Source organism: Vipera ursinii (assembly GCF_947247035.1).
Source record: "Vipera ursinii genome assembly, chromosome: 3".
NCBI lineage: Eukaryota > Metazoa > Chordata > Lepidosauria > Squamata > Viperidae > Vipera > Vipera ursinii.
In genome coordinates, this window is record NC_139516.1 from 51,680,671 (window position 1) to 51,698,059 (window position 17,389).

The 17,389-nt window shown below is 39.1% G+C and overlaps 2 protein-coding genes across 2 annotated transcripts in view; both read left to right on the top strand.

Moving 5' to 3' along the window:
• The window catches only part of CACNA1S (calcium voltage-gated channel subunit alpha1 S), a 74,654-nt gene extending 68,591 nt beyond the window's left edge, over nt 1–6,063 (top strand). Inside the window, exons 41-44 of the mRNA XM_083358307.1 lie at nt 1,130–1,197; nt 1,472–1,575; nt 2,367–2,486; nt 5,282–6,063. Of these exons, the coding sequence (XP_083214433.1) occupies nt 1,130–1,197; nt 1,472–1,575; nt 2,367–2,486; nt 5,282–5,443 (454 nt within the window). The 3' untranslated portion in view covers nt 5,444–6,063. The remainder of the gene's footprint in view (nt 1–1,129; nt 1,198–1,471; nt 1,576–2,366; nt 2,487–5,281) is intronic.
• A 7,494-nt stretch (nt 6,064–13,557) lies between these two features.
• KIF21B (kinesin family member 21B) overlaps nt 13,558–17,389 on the top strand; it is a 69,001-nt gene continuing 65,169 nt past the window's right edge. The window contains exon 1 of the mRNA XM_083357792.1: nt 13,558–14,282. Within this exon, the coding sequence (XP_083213918.1) occupies nt 14,239–14,282 (44 nt within the window). The 5' untranslated portion in view covers nt 13,558–14,238. The remainder of the gene's footprint in view (nt 14,283–17,389) is intronic.

The following is a 17,389-nucleotide window of genomic DNA, read 5'->3' on the forward strand; positions in this document are numbered from 1 at the left end:
TTTTCCAAACCATACAGGATGAAACAGTACAGCAGTCTTAACAAACTGTGTAAAAGAAAAATAATGTTTTATGAAAAGGACTCTGCATTTGCTACAAAAGATATAAAGCAGGTTGCCTTAACCAATATTTCCAGGAATCCTGACATTATAGGTCAATTAGCTTAATGATCTCTCTCTCTGTCATTGGAGTCTGCATATGTTCCAGTGACTGGTTACAAGAACTTAAGTTCTTCACTAAAGGTTTATGGCCAAACTCAATTAGGACAGGTCTTATTAGGGACCAGTAATTAATTAAAGAACTTAAAGTAGAAAAATAGTTCAGGAAACAAAGGGATATAAACAGTTGAACAGAAGGATCTCTTCTGAGACTATTGCTTCATTTATTATTTGAAATTAGGATTAGCAATGAAGTGGCAAAACTGCTGATGATATCAATTTTTACCGTACTATTAAAATGAAAACAAACAACTATTAAAATGAAAACAAACAAAAGTATTCCAAAAATACTTTTCCAGACTGTAGAAATTATTATAGAATTATAATAACTATTTTGGTTCAGTATACATAGATGTAAATTGATGTTTGGGACTAACAGTCCAACTTTTGTATATTCTGTAGTGTAATGCACTCAGAATGATTGAGCAGGAACAAAATATTTGAACTCTAGTAGAATGCCCAGTCAAGAACAAAAACAAAAACAAATCAAAACATTCAGGTTGCATTTTCAAATTCTGGACTACATTGCACCAAGAACTGGGGTTCTTCACGATCTTCCACAAGTCTTATTGATTGTGCAGATTTTATTATGATTTCACCTGAATTCAACCATTCATAGTCAGTCTTTGGTAATCAGATTTTAAGGCACCATCATATTCTGTAAATTGGAAAATCACAAATGGGCAACTTACAGTATTGCATCAATTATGTTAGATATACACAGATATACAGGCAAATAAAATGAAAAAGACCATGGTATTACATCAGCATCTGATCAATAGCCCAGAATAGTTGGTTTCCTACTATCCCAGGATAGTTAATTACATTTCACTAAAAAGCATAAGCAAATGAACACTAATTACTTGACTTGGACAGGGTACTGGGATTTAATCATCAGTGTTTTGCTTCCCAGGATGACATACGAGAATGAATTGAACGACCAGAAGACGGTGCCACCATTTCCTCATTCTATTCACCTCAGTGAGTTCTGCCAAATTTCCTTCTGTCAAATACACTCTTCCTTGTCCAAATAATGCAAGGCTGCCCCCAACTAGGAGATCCTACAGGATTAGTTTCAAATTCTCTGTCTTTGGGGCTGGGAGATAATTGTTGCTCTAACAAAGGATCTGTGTAATGCATATATTTACATATTTCTAGATCAAGAGCTATTAGCCCAGTAAAAACATTGTGTTATTTACTTGTAGCTCAGCCATATACATCTGTTATCATTATATCATTTTTTTTTGTTTCCCAGTCAAGCAATATTCTATTCAAACTGAAAAGCAGCAAGACAAAATGAGCAAATTATCAGCAACCAATGTCAGGTGCTCTTCAGAACAACAATTTTCCACTCAGCAGGTAAATGTAAACTCAGATTGTTTAAGTTTATTCACACTTGATTAACTTATCCACATTTGATTAGAAAAGAGACTTACAATTCTATCAGCAATTGACCATAATGGGTATGTGAGTAGTTTCTTCACTAAAATATTTTAGCTTTCCTCAGATATTGCTTTTTTCACAATTAGGAAAATGTAATGGATTTTATATAACATCATATTACTTTCTTTATAATCTAAGGTGCTATAAAGCTTCTTTCAGCAAACTATCCCTTATAATATCTATTAGAAATTCCTATTTGCAGATTCAGTCTACTTTATTGCTTACTGTTAAGGGAAGGGTAACCTAATATTACCATTTAAAGAGACATTCTGAATTGCCCATAATTTTCAGTTATTCATCCAACATAGAGAAATTTCATTTCTGAGTAGCAAAAAAGCAGTATTTCACCATATAAACATGAAACTATGAAAAATAATGGAAGAAAACTGATAACAAATGTTGGAGGAGCAGCTAAAAATAAGAAATTAGATGGGACTGTTATAAGAAGCTATTTCTCAGTTGCATTGAACAAGCAGCGGTAAAAAAAAGCATGAGCTCACAGCATTTATGTATCTATCTGGGCAAGTATAAACCGAGTATTTCTATTTATATATATTGCATATATTGTTTCTAACAATGTCACATTTAAAAGGATGGGGGGAATAGTCACACCTTGCATTTTTCAGGGTTTTTCTTAAACTTTGGCAGTGAAGTCAAAGGATTTTCATTCAGATAGCTTCATTTTTTTTAATCTACAATTTCTCAAGAATGCTATCACTCAAGATATTGATCCTGGTGAAGTTTCGCCATCTACAAGCAACTGTGAGAAAAGCACTCCAAAGAACTCGGAAGCCCCTACTCCAGCCACTCTTCAATTCCTTCAAGAGGTACACCAGTGAGCATCATCTGCCTCTGGGCAGAAAATAGCTGGGGACTGTATAAGGTCCAGGATATACAGTGAATAGGAATATATAATGATTGGGTTCATGCATTACAGTAATCCATATTTTGCTTATCTGTTGTGTATTAAATAAACCATAACTGATTAAGTTCACCCAGATTTTAAACACTGAAAAACTGCAGTGCCTAACTCTGAATAATAGACTAAGATATAAACTATTGTGCATGAATCACAGTAGCTGGGATCTAGCTTAGGGTGAATGAAAATGATAAATGAGGTAGGATTGGCTTAAAATGTCAATAATTTTGAAGCAGCTCTACCCTGATTAATTTTTTTTAAGTAACTATGTTATGCCTTAGAAAACCTCAAATACATTTTATTCAAGACCATACAGAGTTGAATTAAAAAGCCCCAGGCCCATACTATATTCAGAGGCATTGAGGGAGAAAACTTGCATAGGACTCATTAAATAATATGTTAAAATTATGGAATTTAATATGCAAACATTCCTTCACTAAGTGTAAATTGTTGGCAAGGGAAGCTAGTGGGGTTTTCCCCTGGTTTTTTTCCCCAAGAACATAACTTGAGAGCCAGACTTTTCTTCCCTATTTGCTTGACCAATCTTTAGACCAGTGATTCTCAACTTGCATGGACTTCAGCTCCAGAATTCCTCAGCCATTGCACACATCTTAAAGTTGCACTAGTCTAGACAAAGATTTTGAGGAGACATATCAAAGTGATCATATTCCAGATGGGTTTATCTATGACTCAGTCTTACGCTAAACTGTAGGATTGTGCAGGGTTTCAGAGCTAGTTTGGATTGGAAGCAGTGTTTTGCAATATAAGCATGAATGCAGTACCTCTCTAGGACTTGTACCTCTCTAGAGCTCATTAAAAGCATGACAACTTTTCTACAGATTGTGTGGCTATTGTAAGAGAGACTCTGCTGCACTTATGTGACGTGGTGCTGCAGTCATGTATTCTGAACCATCCTCCTTGAACTGAATCTGAAATACTGTGCAGCCTCCTTAATAGGTATTATAGGAATTACTTGGAGAATACCAGATCAGCCTAGGCAACCTCGGCTCTTTTATGACTCATGGACTTCAACTCCCAGAATTTTGGGAGTTGAAGTCCATGAGTCATAAAAGAGCCGAGGTTGCCTACCCCTGGCCTAGCCAAAGTATTGATTGAAATTTCCTGGAAACTTTCCAAATACTCTGTGTTGTATGAATTTGGTTTTCCTTCAAAAGGCTGACTAAAAGTCAAGGTTGGGCTCCACTATGAATCGTAGGGAACCACCCTAAAACTATCCTTAAAGGATAAGATTCCTGATATATTTTTAATAAATAAAGGCTACGTTTATTTTGAACTGAAACTGACCGTTTCTGATTTAGTGCTGCTGAATTCTTTAATAAATAAACAGAACTGGGGTGGAAGCTGATTTATCCTTCTGCCTGGCCTGGGGAATGGTCTTATCCATAGGCTGGCTGCTGGGATATATGCTGCCTCGGTTATAAATCTCATGAGTACTGTAGTGCCATTTAATTGATTTCTGAAATATATGGCAAAAAGTCCTCTTTTAGGGAATGGAGGTACAGATGCCTCAGATTGTAAAATGGTTGGATGTTGAAATAGTTCTGTCTCATAAGGCTTTTCTATATTTTTAAAATCGATGTAAAAGAACAATTGTAGTCTGCCCTTGCTCTTGTCCCCCCCCAATCCATAAGTAAGGAGAATTCTTTCTGATCACAGGAGAGCATTCAGCCTTCCATTGTCATTGTGAAGTACTATTAAGGGGGTGAGGATTCTGGGAGTTGAAGGAGCGTGCTATCTGGGGAATTTTGGGAATTGAAATCCCAAGTTTGCCAAGTTTTAAAAACATTGGTTTAATGTATAAATTGGCCTTTTTTGTAAGCCAACATTGGTTGTATAGGGGTTCATGTCTCTTTTTCTTTAACTTCCCAAGCACTCTACTAATAAAGAGATGCAAACTGGATTTACACATCATACTAATATATCATAGTATGCCATTTTTTTTTGTTTTGGTTTAACATGTATTAATACAGGCATTGTCGTGAACTCAAGAAATCAAATTAAGACTTAGAATAATATGTAAGCCAGGCATTAGTAAATGCTGTAGTTGCAGATCCCTGCATGTGGGGAGGTTTGAACCATAGTCCTCATTTAACAACCACTTGTTCAGTGATGGTTACATCACAAGTTACAATGGCATTGAATGTATTTACGACCATTTTTTGTAGTTGTGGCTGTCATAGTATCCCTGCAACTCATGATCATGATTTGGACTCTTGTTAATTGGCTTGCAATTTTGATAGCCACAGCATCCCACAGTCAAGTGATTGTCAATGGCGATCTTCAGTTCTAGCTTCCAAAAAGCAAATTCAATGGGTAGGTCATGACCGTGCCTAATGACTGTATGGGATTGACTTAACAATGGCAACCATCACAACTGCTGTTCTAAGTAGGCATGTCATGTGGTATGCTTTACAATTGCATTGCTTACCAATTGAGTTGCTGATCCAAATTGCTAACATTAAGTGAGGACTACCTTTGGATGATCTCAACAATACCTTCCAGCGGTAGGATACTCTGAAATACTTGAGAAGAACAGACCAGTCCCATTCATTAATCCAGAAATTTAAGTATCACTGAGGTACAAAATTGAGATAGGTATTTGATTTAATCCTTAAGGCATATTTTATTTTTATATTTAGCTTGGATAATACCCAGCTAATCTTTTTTCCCTCTTCAATGCAGGCACTGGCCTCTGAGGGACTTCGTTTCCTAGCGAAAGATGATTCTTTTCTGAAGCTGACAAGAGATGAAATGGTTGCAGCCATCCAAGCAGAGCTGACAGATGTGGAAGACATTGCTGCCATGCTGTTGGAGAGACGGAAAAGCTCAGCTTCCTCTCTGTAAAAGGCCTGCCACATGGCCATTCCAGATACCAAACTGTTTTCTTGGCAGTGTTGCTCTATAGTGGTAGCCACTTTTGTGTTTTTGGATGATTACCATGAAAGCACTACACAATCTGCTCATGGTGGCCTGATTGATTTCCAGCCTGATAGGCCAGCAGAAAAGATGGCAGATGGAAAAAGGGAGGGTTGTTTTTTTTTGGCTGCCTTAGAAGAGATTTTAAGAATGGATTCCCAGAGAGGTTTGCACAGGTGACACTAGAATCTCTTGCCTCTATACATTCATAACATCTATAGCCTGTAACTTAGATGGATTATTACATAGTTCCAAAGTATTGTAATATTTCTTCTTTTTGGCAGTTTGGCGAGGATTCTGAAAAATGTTTTTAAATTATATTTGGAGAATCTGGAGAAAAAGCTTAAAGGATTAAAAACTAGCACTTTTAATAAACAAAAATTCTCCAAATGGTTTTCCTTATTGGTATACTTTAAACTTTATTGGTATAAAAATTTCATTGGTTTACTTTAAACTTTAAAAGATTTGAGCACAGCATACACATAAAAATTATAAATGATTGTTTCAAACAGTGAAATTGAGATACTGATCAGGTTTTTTTAGTATACATAGACACTCATTCACACAATCCAAAAGTGGGGAAGATATATTAAATCTCCAAGCTGTTATAAAGCCATTAACAAAATATATTTTTCCCACTACAAGGTACTTCAGTATTGAAGCATATGTCCCAACATTTAAATTAAGCTTTATACATTTTAGATTATTCATGAATTTGGACTTCTATCTCATTTTATTCCTAGGGTTCATATTAGTTTGCAATTTTGGAACTCCATTGAAATGCAAGGACTTAAATACATTTAAATTAAAACATTCACACTTTAAAAGGTTAGCTGTAATTTCCAAATCTATATTTAGAAAGTTGTTCAAGTTCCAAGTTAGGAATTCTCTAAATTTAAATTCCAACTCTTTTAAGTTGCAGAATTTAGATCTTTAAAGAACTACATATTCTTGGTTTATATTTTTTGTTGGTTTAGATTATTATTAGGCTTACCCAGTTTTTATACACTTTTTAAAATCACATTCAGCTTTAATAATTTAGTAGCAGCTTAATCTGCTAATTTTAGCATACGAAAGATGGAATATCAGTGATAAATTTAAAACTTTTTATCTTTTGCTGTACATAGGTAAAACTCCTATGAAAGACAATATCCTATTTTTCCTCATCAGTTAGCACCTCTGCTATGAAAGCAGCCAGAGCGAGCTAAATCCTTTCACAAGGCAGCAGAAGCTATTGCTTAGCTGTAGCTTTCTGTCCAAGGCACCTGCCACGTCATCTTCACATCCTTTATATATTAAGAATCTGAATCCTGCAGCCAGCTTCTTCCAGAACAGGTTTCCTCTCAAGGTTAATAGATATTCAAATGAGAAATTATGCATCCCAGGAGAGGTATTGAATCAACAGAGCCTAGTTGCTCTCTGGTTTTTTATTTGTTAACTGGTAAAAGGAGAATGGATAAAGGGTTGCTTATGAAAAAGGGGCTGGATTGTTAAAGCAAATCCTTTTCTCTCTGGAGGCCAAACTCTGATTACAGTCGGTTTGAGCTACAGGAGACCCTGGAGCAATAAGCAACCATCTCTCCAGCTGTCCAAGGAATCATTTCCGTGTCAAAGCATTTAATTATAAATTATAGTTAGAAAGGAAAGAACTTGGCTAGAAAGGACCTCAGTAACAGGAGTTGCTTGCTGTTTTATTGCCACGGGCCAGTTTTTAAAATGCATGCAGAGGCCTCGTGGCTGGGCTTATGCCATTATTGCCCTTTGTCTTATTGTACTTTTGTTCTTCTTTTATACCCTGTCATATATTTTTTTCACAAGGCAAAAAGTTAAAGAACAACACAGGGATAATTTAAGAATAAATAATGTAGAGGACCAAATATTTATTTAGGACAATTTATATGGCTGGCCAGCTCATTCTCAGCGACTTCAGGAAGCTTACAAATAATTACAGGACTTGCTCATAATAAGACTGCTTGTTTTTAGGCAGGTGTATTTCTGCTTGCTTTTTCCTAGCAGCAGCTTCAGATGAGGTCCGATGGGGATAAGCAGGAAGTCCTGAAAATACATTAATAAATGCTCATCTCCATAGTCAGTGTTACCCATCTGATTTATGCCACTTTTTGTCAGTAAAGAATTAAATTTTGTCCATGACAATACCTGGGTTAACATACTAGCGGAAGTAAGTATTCACCAAGACAGATAGGAAAGGTTATTTCAGTCTGATAAGGAGGTGAGATTCTGTATCTTAGCACAGATGTTCAATGTTGGGGCAAATTATGAATATGCAAATGACATGGTTCATGGATTTCTGTCAGCAGTGGCATCAATACATAATCATGCTATTTGCATTATACTGTAGTGTCATGTTGTATATGTTGTCATGTTGAGTTCATCACGGCTTGTTTCAGCTCATCTCTGGCTTACAAATATTATGCTCTATCAATAGTGAATTAACAGTGATACGAGACACTGATAGGTTTCTATGATTTAAGTACAGTATGTAAACATTCATAATTTTTTTTGTTTCTTGGCTTGAGTATATCCAAAGAAAAGGTCTTTGGTGAGGCTCAACAGAACTGCTCTGTATCATCATGACTCCTTATATTTTATACATTTCTAAAAGCCGATCTTCCTTTTCTTTGGACTGACTTTTTACCCTTTTGATTTTCTACATTACTGTATAAGGCCTGCAGTAAAACTATGTGGTATGAAGAACTGTTGTCTAACCACTTCATTCCTAATAATTCTAGTAATATCCTTTTATGACAAATCACTCAAAACCCCAATGTGACTGTGGGCCCAATACAATTAGCACATTCCTGCTTTAGGATTTTTTCCCTATGGTTTTCTTTTAAATGCTCCTGTTCATCATTGAATTCCCCTGAATCTGTTGATGCTTTGGTCAGTGGCTGTTCTATTTTGGATGCATTAAGAAAAACACTTAGAAAATCAATATAATACAGAGGTGGATATGCATGTCAGAGTAAGAATCAATCTCTCAACTCTCATTTCTACAAAAAGCTTTTAATAATTACTATCAAATAGTTATGTCTGTTGAATTGAGGGAAAGATTGGAAATAGATTCCTTTGTAAATTCACTGAATAAACAATCAGTCACACTCTTATGTCAAGATACATGACAATGAAATTTCCACGTATGACTTCTTAAAATAATTCCCTCTCCCGAGGCTGCCAGGCATTTTCCTTTGAGATGATTCTTACGGACAGCAACTTAGATAAGCAGATTTTTGATGTATTTGAACAGACACATCATTGCAACACACTGGAAGACAAGCCAATGTGTAGTTGACTTCGAAGAGTCTGTCCAAGTCTGGTGTTCTGCAAATATGCCCTGCCTGAGTTGGGAATTCGTGATGTTGTAATCCCAATATCAATCTGTAGCCATAGCCAGATTTGATTTATCTTAAATTTAAGTCCAGTATGTTTTCAGACCCCAGGAGTTCTCCTTTTGCCTTCATATATACAGCTATCCAATCACTGCTCATCTGGCTTTGTTTTTATTTCTCCCAAGCACAAGCATAGTGTGCATGAATAACTTGTAGACATAAAGCATGCAAGGCAAGATTCAATCTTTTCCCACCTTCATCCCCAATTACTATAGCCCCCCCTTTTAAAAAAGGAAGTACCAGATGGCTATCATAAAGACAATTCAGATACCAGCCCAAAGGGGGAATATACAAAAATAATAGCTAGTCATTAATTGCTGCCACCTGATGTGCCTTAGATAATTTACTCTTTATTGTTGTTTAGCCATTTAGTTGCTTCCAATTTTTTAATGACACAATGGAGAACAGTTCAGCAGAATTAATATCAAGCCCCGCTTAGCATGTTGTATTTTTTTTAATCCCATTTATATCCCGCCCTTCTCCGAAGACTCAGGGCGGCTTACAATCTAAGCACAAATCAAATGTGCTTAGCAATAGCCTTCATTCTATGTATATGCCTGCTTATTAGGGCTTTCGCCCCCCCCAGCGGCATTATTACAAAGTCAGCTTATTGCCCCCAACAATCTGGGTCCTCATTTTACCCACCTTGGAAGGATGGAAGGCTGAGTCAACCTTGAGCCTGGTGGGATGCGAACCTGCACTAATTGCAGGCAGCTGGTGTTACTTAAGGAGGCATTAGCCCACTCCTCCACCAAGGCTCTTGTATGATGTAATTAATATCTTTATTGAGAAGATGCTGCTGACACGCAGTTAGTAATCTCAGGTATATGTGTGCATGAAGCAGAAACCTCAGTAAGCATGAATTGGCACCCTTTTTTAACTTCCTATGTTAAATTATTAAACTGAATTTTCATATTTACTGCATTGTTTGAATTTTAATTAGCCTCTGCCATGGGTCTTTTTAACCAAAGGACATAATTTTGGTTTGAGATGGCAACATTTTAGCATGCAAACAATATGTTAAGCCTGGACTCTCACTCAAAAAGTTGTCTCATGGGGAGACATCAATTTTGGATCATTTGTATGAACTCACTGAGGTTTCTTAATGTGTATGTAGTGTGAACACAACAAAAAAGAAAGTACCCTATTGTTCCATTATGGTAAGTAGTTCTATGATTAGGCATTTAAAACTTTAGCATCCTCAGAAAGAACCAACCAATGGCCTTGTATCAATCTATACAAAGTATATAAATCTACCAAGCTCCTGTCTGTACTTGCAGTACACTGACAAACTCTTCGTATAAGTATGGTCTTATACTAATAAAATGTTTCTGAGGAAACTTATGTCAGTGAACCAAATATGATGGGCAGTTATTGGCAATTAATTTGAATATGGAAACTTTCTTTTTCTGCATGATCTCAGTCTATTAAATTGAACACTGATCCAAGAAGATAACATAAGTAATTTGCAGCACTACAAACCACATACAAGTTTTAAAAAATGTAGGGAAGAAATTAATTTGCACCAGCACAAAATCTATAAGCAAGAGATCCAGTATTGATGTATTTTTATATACAGTCTATGTCATTCACTACTCTGTGTGTGTGTGTGTGTGTGTGTGTTGTGGTTGTTGTTGTTTTAATGCCTTTGAGTCAATGTTGATTCCTGGCAATCGCCTGGACAGTTTCCTCGGCAAGATTTTGGAAATAGTTTGCCATTGCCTTCTTCCTAGAGTTCAGAGTGAGTGATTGGCCCAAGCACACCCAGTTTGTTTTATGCCTAAGGCAGAACTACAACTCACAGTCTCCCAGTTTCTAACCTGATGCCTTAATCACCATACCAAACTGGCTTTCTAACAGCCCATTACAAATGGAATTATTTCATATAATAATTCACCCTCACCTTAATCACTGTGATTACATATTAAACCAGGTACAGGCCAGACCATTAGCTAAAACAAGAGACATATTTCCAGAGACAAATTCCTAGAAAAAAGTTTGCTGGAAGGGTAGACATTAGTTGTGTGATACCAGGAGTACATGCGGGGGTGTGGTTAAAAAAAGTCAAGGTGACAGCTACAATGATGTGATTAAAGCTCTGTCAAAATTTCTGTGCATTCTTTAAAAAAATGAGCAGAGCATTGATTACACTGTTGTGGCTCTCATCTTTACTTATTTTTCATCACACTTTGCAGACACCCATGGACATCCCAAAGAATACCCAAGGACAGTGGTCTGGTTGATTATAGAGTTTTCTATTAAATAGGAGAACCAAGGTTTAATATGCAAATATACAAAAAGTATTTGTAAAAGAAATGTAGTTCACTGATTATACTGTGATGTTGCTTATAGAAACACAAACTATATCAACTAGACTTGTTTTAGTTCAATCAATACAGCTACTTGGAACAAATTATTTATAGTATCTTCTAAAATAGAAATCCATCATCCAGTCTTTAACATTTAATCACACCCTTTTCCCCCCATACCCTTTCCCCTCATAATGAATTGAAGGAGATAAATGGCATGTAGACTTGGCAGGATTGCCAAAACTTAAGCTGGAAAACATAAATGCATTTCTGATGGAATTGAGATAAAGCAGCCTATGTTGATCCCTCTTATTTTCATAATTTAACACTCTGTTCACCTCCTTGCTATTGCCGGTGTGTGCCTCCATGATTACTATAATGCTGAACCCACTCAGCATCCCAAATCACAAACTGACCAACCCAAACTTGAAGCTTGTACAGATACAACTTATACAATTAGTTTATGGTTATGTGAACCCAGAAAAGCTGGTTAACTTTATTAAGCTAATACTTATATACAGTTGTGCTCTTTGTGGAAACAGGGATTGTCTTGTTTTGCTTTATATCTTTGTGCGACTTATCTGACCAAGGTAAAATTCAGTATTCCTATCACAGCTGTGAAAAGAATGCTCCTTTCCCAGTCACTGACAGTAAAGGAAGAGCCTTAAATCATGGCTATGAGTGGATGGACTAAAGTTCATACCACATGCTAAGCCACAGCATGAGTGAGGGTTTATGTCTCTGTGTGAAAATTCAGCTATTGTGATATGTAAACTGCATTTTATCTTATGATAAGGTGTTTGCTGCACTGTATATTTTATGAGAAAGTGAAGGTCATGGTGAGTAAGGTGACATGAAAATTGGGCAGGATATGACGGAGAGGGAATCTTGCAATATTTCTTTGACCTTGTTACACGTATTAAGTGTCAAAACTATAAAAGGCTGGGTTTACACAACACCTTGTCACAATGTGATTTGCTTGATGTTGACCTTGTACGTGTATAAATGTACCCAAATAGAGCTTATTTAATGATTAGAGAAAAAAAATCAATCTTGTATATATGTATTTACCCAATAAGAACATTCCAGCAGAACCACATCAGTTTATGGCTCAGTGTGTTGTGTGAACCAAGTCTTTGTTTTTTAAAGGTATTTTTTGGTTTCCAAAACTAGGCTGCAAAATTCCTTAAAACTGCAACAAGAAATGCTAATTCTTTGCTGCAACCCACTTATGATACAGTACAGGGAACCTAAATTTTTTAGTTTCCTGCTTAAAAAACGGCAGGGAAGGATGTCAATGATTTTATGCAGCTGAAACTACAGGAAGACGTTAGCATTTCAAGATGCCCACCCAGTTTATGATTTAGAACGCTATTTTCACTGATATCTACAAAGAGAAACATGTAAGGCAAAGCTTCCTGATTGTAATACCCGTACAATAGCCAGTTGATCTAGACATGCAAGTTGCACTTCCATATTTAGAGGTTTTTGTTAGAAATGTCTGAACATCCTCACCTCACTGACTTTTTTGCACATTACAAAGGGTTGAAATAGATCAGCATTTTCCAATTGAGCAACTTTGAGAAGAGTGGAAGTTCCCAGAAGTCTTAATAATGCCCTTGTTGGCTGTTGAATTCTGGGAACTGAAGTCCACAAGTCTTAAGAGTTGTCAGGTTAGGAGACACCTGACCTTGGAGAATCTCAATCTTCAACTAATGGAGCTAACATAGGCCACATCTTGGCTTTCAGATATAAGCAAGGAGGTGATAGTATGTACGGTATTGTAGCTACAGAATCTTTAAATCCGTGCACGTGTCTCTGATATTATAATGGCACAATAGTTTACTGCAGGGGTCTTCAAACTTGGCCCTTTTATGACTTTTGGACTTCAACTCCCAGAATTCCTCAGCCAGACATGCTGGATGAGGAATTCTGGGAGTTGAAGTCCACAAGTCATAAAAGGGTCAAGTTTGAAGACTCCTGGTTTACTGATACAGCCATATTGTAGCCTAATCTGTTGCAGAAACCCAATCCACAATACTAAAAATGAAAATTCCCATCAAAGGCAAGGCAGGACCTGCGATATTCACACAGTGCACCAAACCCGGTTCGTCAGCTACGCCTATTATGAGAAACCCAGCCTCTGTAGTTTATGGCGTCATTCAAATACAGAACCTTGGGTTAAAGGAAGTAACCCTCGGTTCAGCTAATCGCGCAACCCCAAAAGCCCCATATACCATCTAGGTGAAAAATGTCACATTTCAAGCTCCCATACGAGCTCGGTGGTAATTTCATTCTCTAGCGATTTACTCTCTTCCGGGTTTGTTTGTTTTTTTTCTTCTTCTAGAGCTGGCCGGCTAGAAGGAACGGAAGCGGTTCTCCGAGATAGTGCACTGAAGCGGCGGCGCTCTTAAAAACTCCAAGCCTCCGGTCTGGATCTACTACCGAACGCTTCTTAAGCTTTTCCAACCGCGAGGCCGCCGTGCCCCTCTTTCTCCCGCGTCTCTTCGCACGCTTCCCACTCGGCGCGAGTCCCTCCTCCGCCTTTTGAGTTAAACGGGGTGGGGGGGGGGAGTGGGCGTGACCGCCTCCGCGTCCTGGCGCCCCTCCTTCCGCTTCTCTCCCTCCCTCCCCCGCCCGCCCTGCCCCTCCGCCCGCTCGGCTCCTGGCTGGGGTCGCCGCTATTTTTTCCCCTCCGCAGTCCCGCTGCTGCCGCGGCGGGCGGGATGGGAAGCGGGAACGCCGCTTAAGCTTGCGCCTGCTCGGGGCTGCCTTCTCCTTCTCTGCTGGAGAGGAGGAGGAGGAGGAGGAGCGCCCGCCCGCGACCGAGAGGAGCTCAGCATGCCCTCGAGCAGCCTCCGAGCCTCCTGCTCCTCCTAGCCGAGTCGCAACCTCGCCTCGGCCCTGGCCCCACCGAGCTCCATGGTGGTTGAGGGGCAGCGCTCTCCTGCGGTGCGGGGCGGCGGCGGCGGCGGCGTGGGAAGCGAAGAAGAAGAAGAAGAAGGGAATGGCCGCCCAGGGTGACAGCTGCAGCGTCAAGGTGGCCGTGAGGTGAGATGGGGACGGGGCGGGTTTTCAGTGGGTAACTTTCGTTGCAGGTGACTGGAAAGAGCGAACAAAAGGAGTTCCCCTCCAGCTGCTGCTGCTGCTGTTGCTGCTGCTGCTCGCCCTGCCAGGTCCAGGTCCCGTTCGTTGCGCTCTGTTGTTTCGCATTCGTGAAGATGCGCGGCTCGTGCAAAGGCGACTTGTGCATTTTGCTGGCGTGGAGGGGCGGGGAAGAGTCTGCCCGGCCGCTGCCGCTATATTCTGCCTTTGGAGCTGCACATAACTCGTGTTTTGCCGACCGTCAGAGCGTTTGCACGGCCGCCGTTTGGCGAGAAGGGTTTGCGCCTCCTCCAGGCTTAAGGGGCGGCGGAGCCCCGTCGCTGCCAGGGTGGAGAAGTTGCCTCGCGTTCCCTTTATCTCTTGTGTGTCTACTAACCTACGCCGATGGGCATTGTTGCTCTTTGTTAGCGCTGCGGAGAGGGCGACCCAGAGCGCAACTCCACTGTCCAATTGCTGGTCCTGTCTGGGTGCTGAGGCGGCTAATCCCAGGCACACAAAAATGTTGGTAATTACACAGACACATCTCTTTTGCCCCCTGCTTCTTCCCCATTCTACAAAAGCAGGTCGATTTGTGCTGTTTCTGTTAGGTGGGTACAAAGAATGGGGTTTTAGTATTTGTCCTTTGGAAGAATAGTGGGATTGCCCGCCCCCCCCTCTCCCCCCCCATCAGACAGCAGTTAAAGCAAGAGAAACAAGGAAATCCTGTATTTCGCACATTTGCTCTGTTTTTCTGCCTTTCCTTTCTGTCCTGTTCACTCCCTTTCTCTTCATTATTATTGTTTCTGATAAATCCCTTGCTGTCAGATTTCTATGTGGGCCAACAGTTAATTCTTTTCCCTTGCTAGCTTCTGTTTTCTTTGGCTGGCAACTGATTTTTCCTATTTCAGTTTTGTGCTTTTATCCATCACATGTGGTGACTGATAGCTTCATCCATGAGGGTGGGGTTGGGGTTGGGGGGGGCTATCTGCTTATGCAGTGCCCTGGATAAATAGCATCAGCAACGATGTTTCATATTCATCCATCTCTCTCTTTCCCTTGCCTAATTTTGCAAATCCCTACATTTTGTTTGCGCAGGTAAAGTCAGTACAAGTGCTTTTCTCTCTTCACCTGAAGCCTGGCAAATATTTTTTCCAGTTTCAGGGAAAGGGTGGTGTTAATGCAGAGGCATATTTCCCCGAGGTGCTTTCCTTTTTGTGTTACTCAAGCCATGGAGGATACAATCTCCTTTGTGTGTTCATGCTCACTTGAGCTTTGATTTGAAACCATCAGGAAACTGCATTTAATATAATTTCTATTTGATTTGAATAAGGAGCAGTACTTTACGAAGAGAAGAGGGAGTCTGTTTCTCAGACACTGTTTTGAAATAATATTATTGTCTGCCATTCTGTGAGGTGAACAGGTCATTTGCTGAGCTGGAGAAGAGGGGTTGGGAAAGAGGCTTTGTCCAAAAAATACTAGACTGAGCAGACATATTAGGGTTGCCATTTTGGCAACAGTTTGTCCTTCTGCTGAAAGGGAAGCACACTTTGTACAAAATGCCCAGTTCACAGGAGGGCAGTACTACAGATACTCTTCACTAGGTGGTGCATATCTTCTGTCTGTTAGTGCTTTGTACCTGAAGTGCTGGACCATTTTTTTTTAAATCTAAGAAATGTAAAATTGTATTGTTTGCTACTGTCAATATTCCATTGCGACAGAAGGTTTTTAAATATTAGTTTCAAGGCAAAAGCTAACACCTTTTGCTTTTTAGTGATCCATGTTTCCCATCAAGCCAGCTTATTCTAAATGAGTTCTTCTAGAAATGTTGGACTGTACCAAAATTCCCAGCTGGCATTATCCTTAGCAAGAGCATATTGCCTAATCTGGTTGAGAATTATTAGAAATTGGGGGCAGCAATTCTGGAAGATGCACATATGGAAAGGAATTCTAAAGAACAATATAGGTTTGAGTGTTGTGAAAACAAGTACTTGCCCCACTTCACTCATTTTTCTTTGTAATGTCTTTTCTACCTTTAGTATTTATACTGGCTCAAAAATCAGAAATAAAAAGCTAAGACAAAAGGCAGAAGGAGACAACATAAAACAACCCCCTTCTTTCCAAATGTATACTCAGTAGGAGATTCTATGCCAGAGATTGTCTGTTGAAACCTATATGAAAAGTGGGGGTTACAGGTAGCACAAGGTTAGTGGACACAACCAGGACCTGCACCTCAATCTTTAAACGAAGTGATCACTAAGTGAAACCACATTTTTACAATTCTGTTCAAGTTTCCTTTGCTTTGCAGACCTGCAAAGGTTGTATATGTAAAGGCTGGTCACAGAGTTACTGCAAACATTTGCTAAATGAGTCAGTCACTAAATGAAGACTATCTATATTGGAAATGTAGCAAAGTTGAGCAGATCTCCAGATCACAAGCTAAAAATTACCCCTCCCACTCTGGGGTTGTGGCTTCCCCTGATCTGAATGACATTCTTTTGGGGGAAAGACTTTCTCAGAAGTGAGTGAGTGCAGGGAAAATTAAATTTGTATAAGTCATTCTTCCCCACCTGTCCCTTGCTTTTTGTCATCTGTTTTCTTTATGTCCTGACCAGAGTTCTATGGAAAAACAGATAGCTCTTATCAGAAGCTGGACCACTTTTATGGGGTTCATAAGTAGGGAGGTCCACAAGTTATTGTAGGGAAAATACAAGGTTGTGGGAAGGTCCTCTTGGATGTTTTCCCATAGTTATTGCTGCAAGAAGTACATATGCCCTATAAGAGGATAATTAGAGAATTTAAAATATAAAACTTTATTTATACATGAGTGGAATAGATAGCATCCAGATAACAGATCAACTTCTTTGTCAAAGTCTTACCCAGATAGAATGCTTTTGCTTACAAACAGAAGTATAACAACAATGGAGCTAGTGTAACTTCCTTCAGCATAGAGTTCTGCAATGTGGGAGCAGTCACCAATAAAACTCTCTTGTCTATTTCTGTCAGGTCATTGTGGGTTTGAAGGAGGTACCTAGAGGTAGGCTTATAAGAGAGATAATTGCCTTTTAAACAGGTGA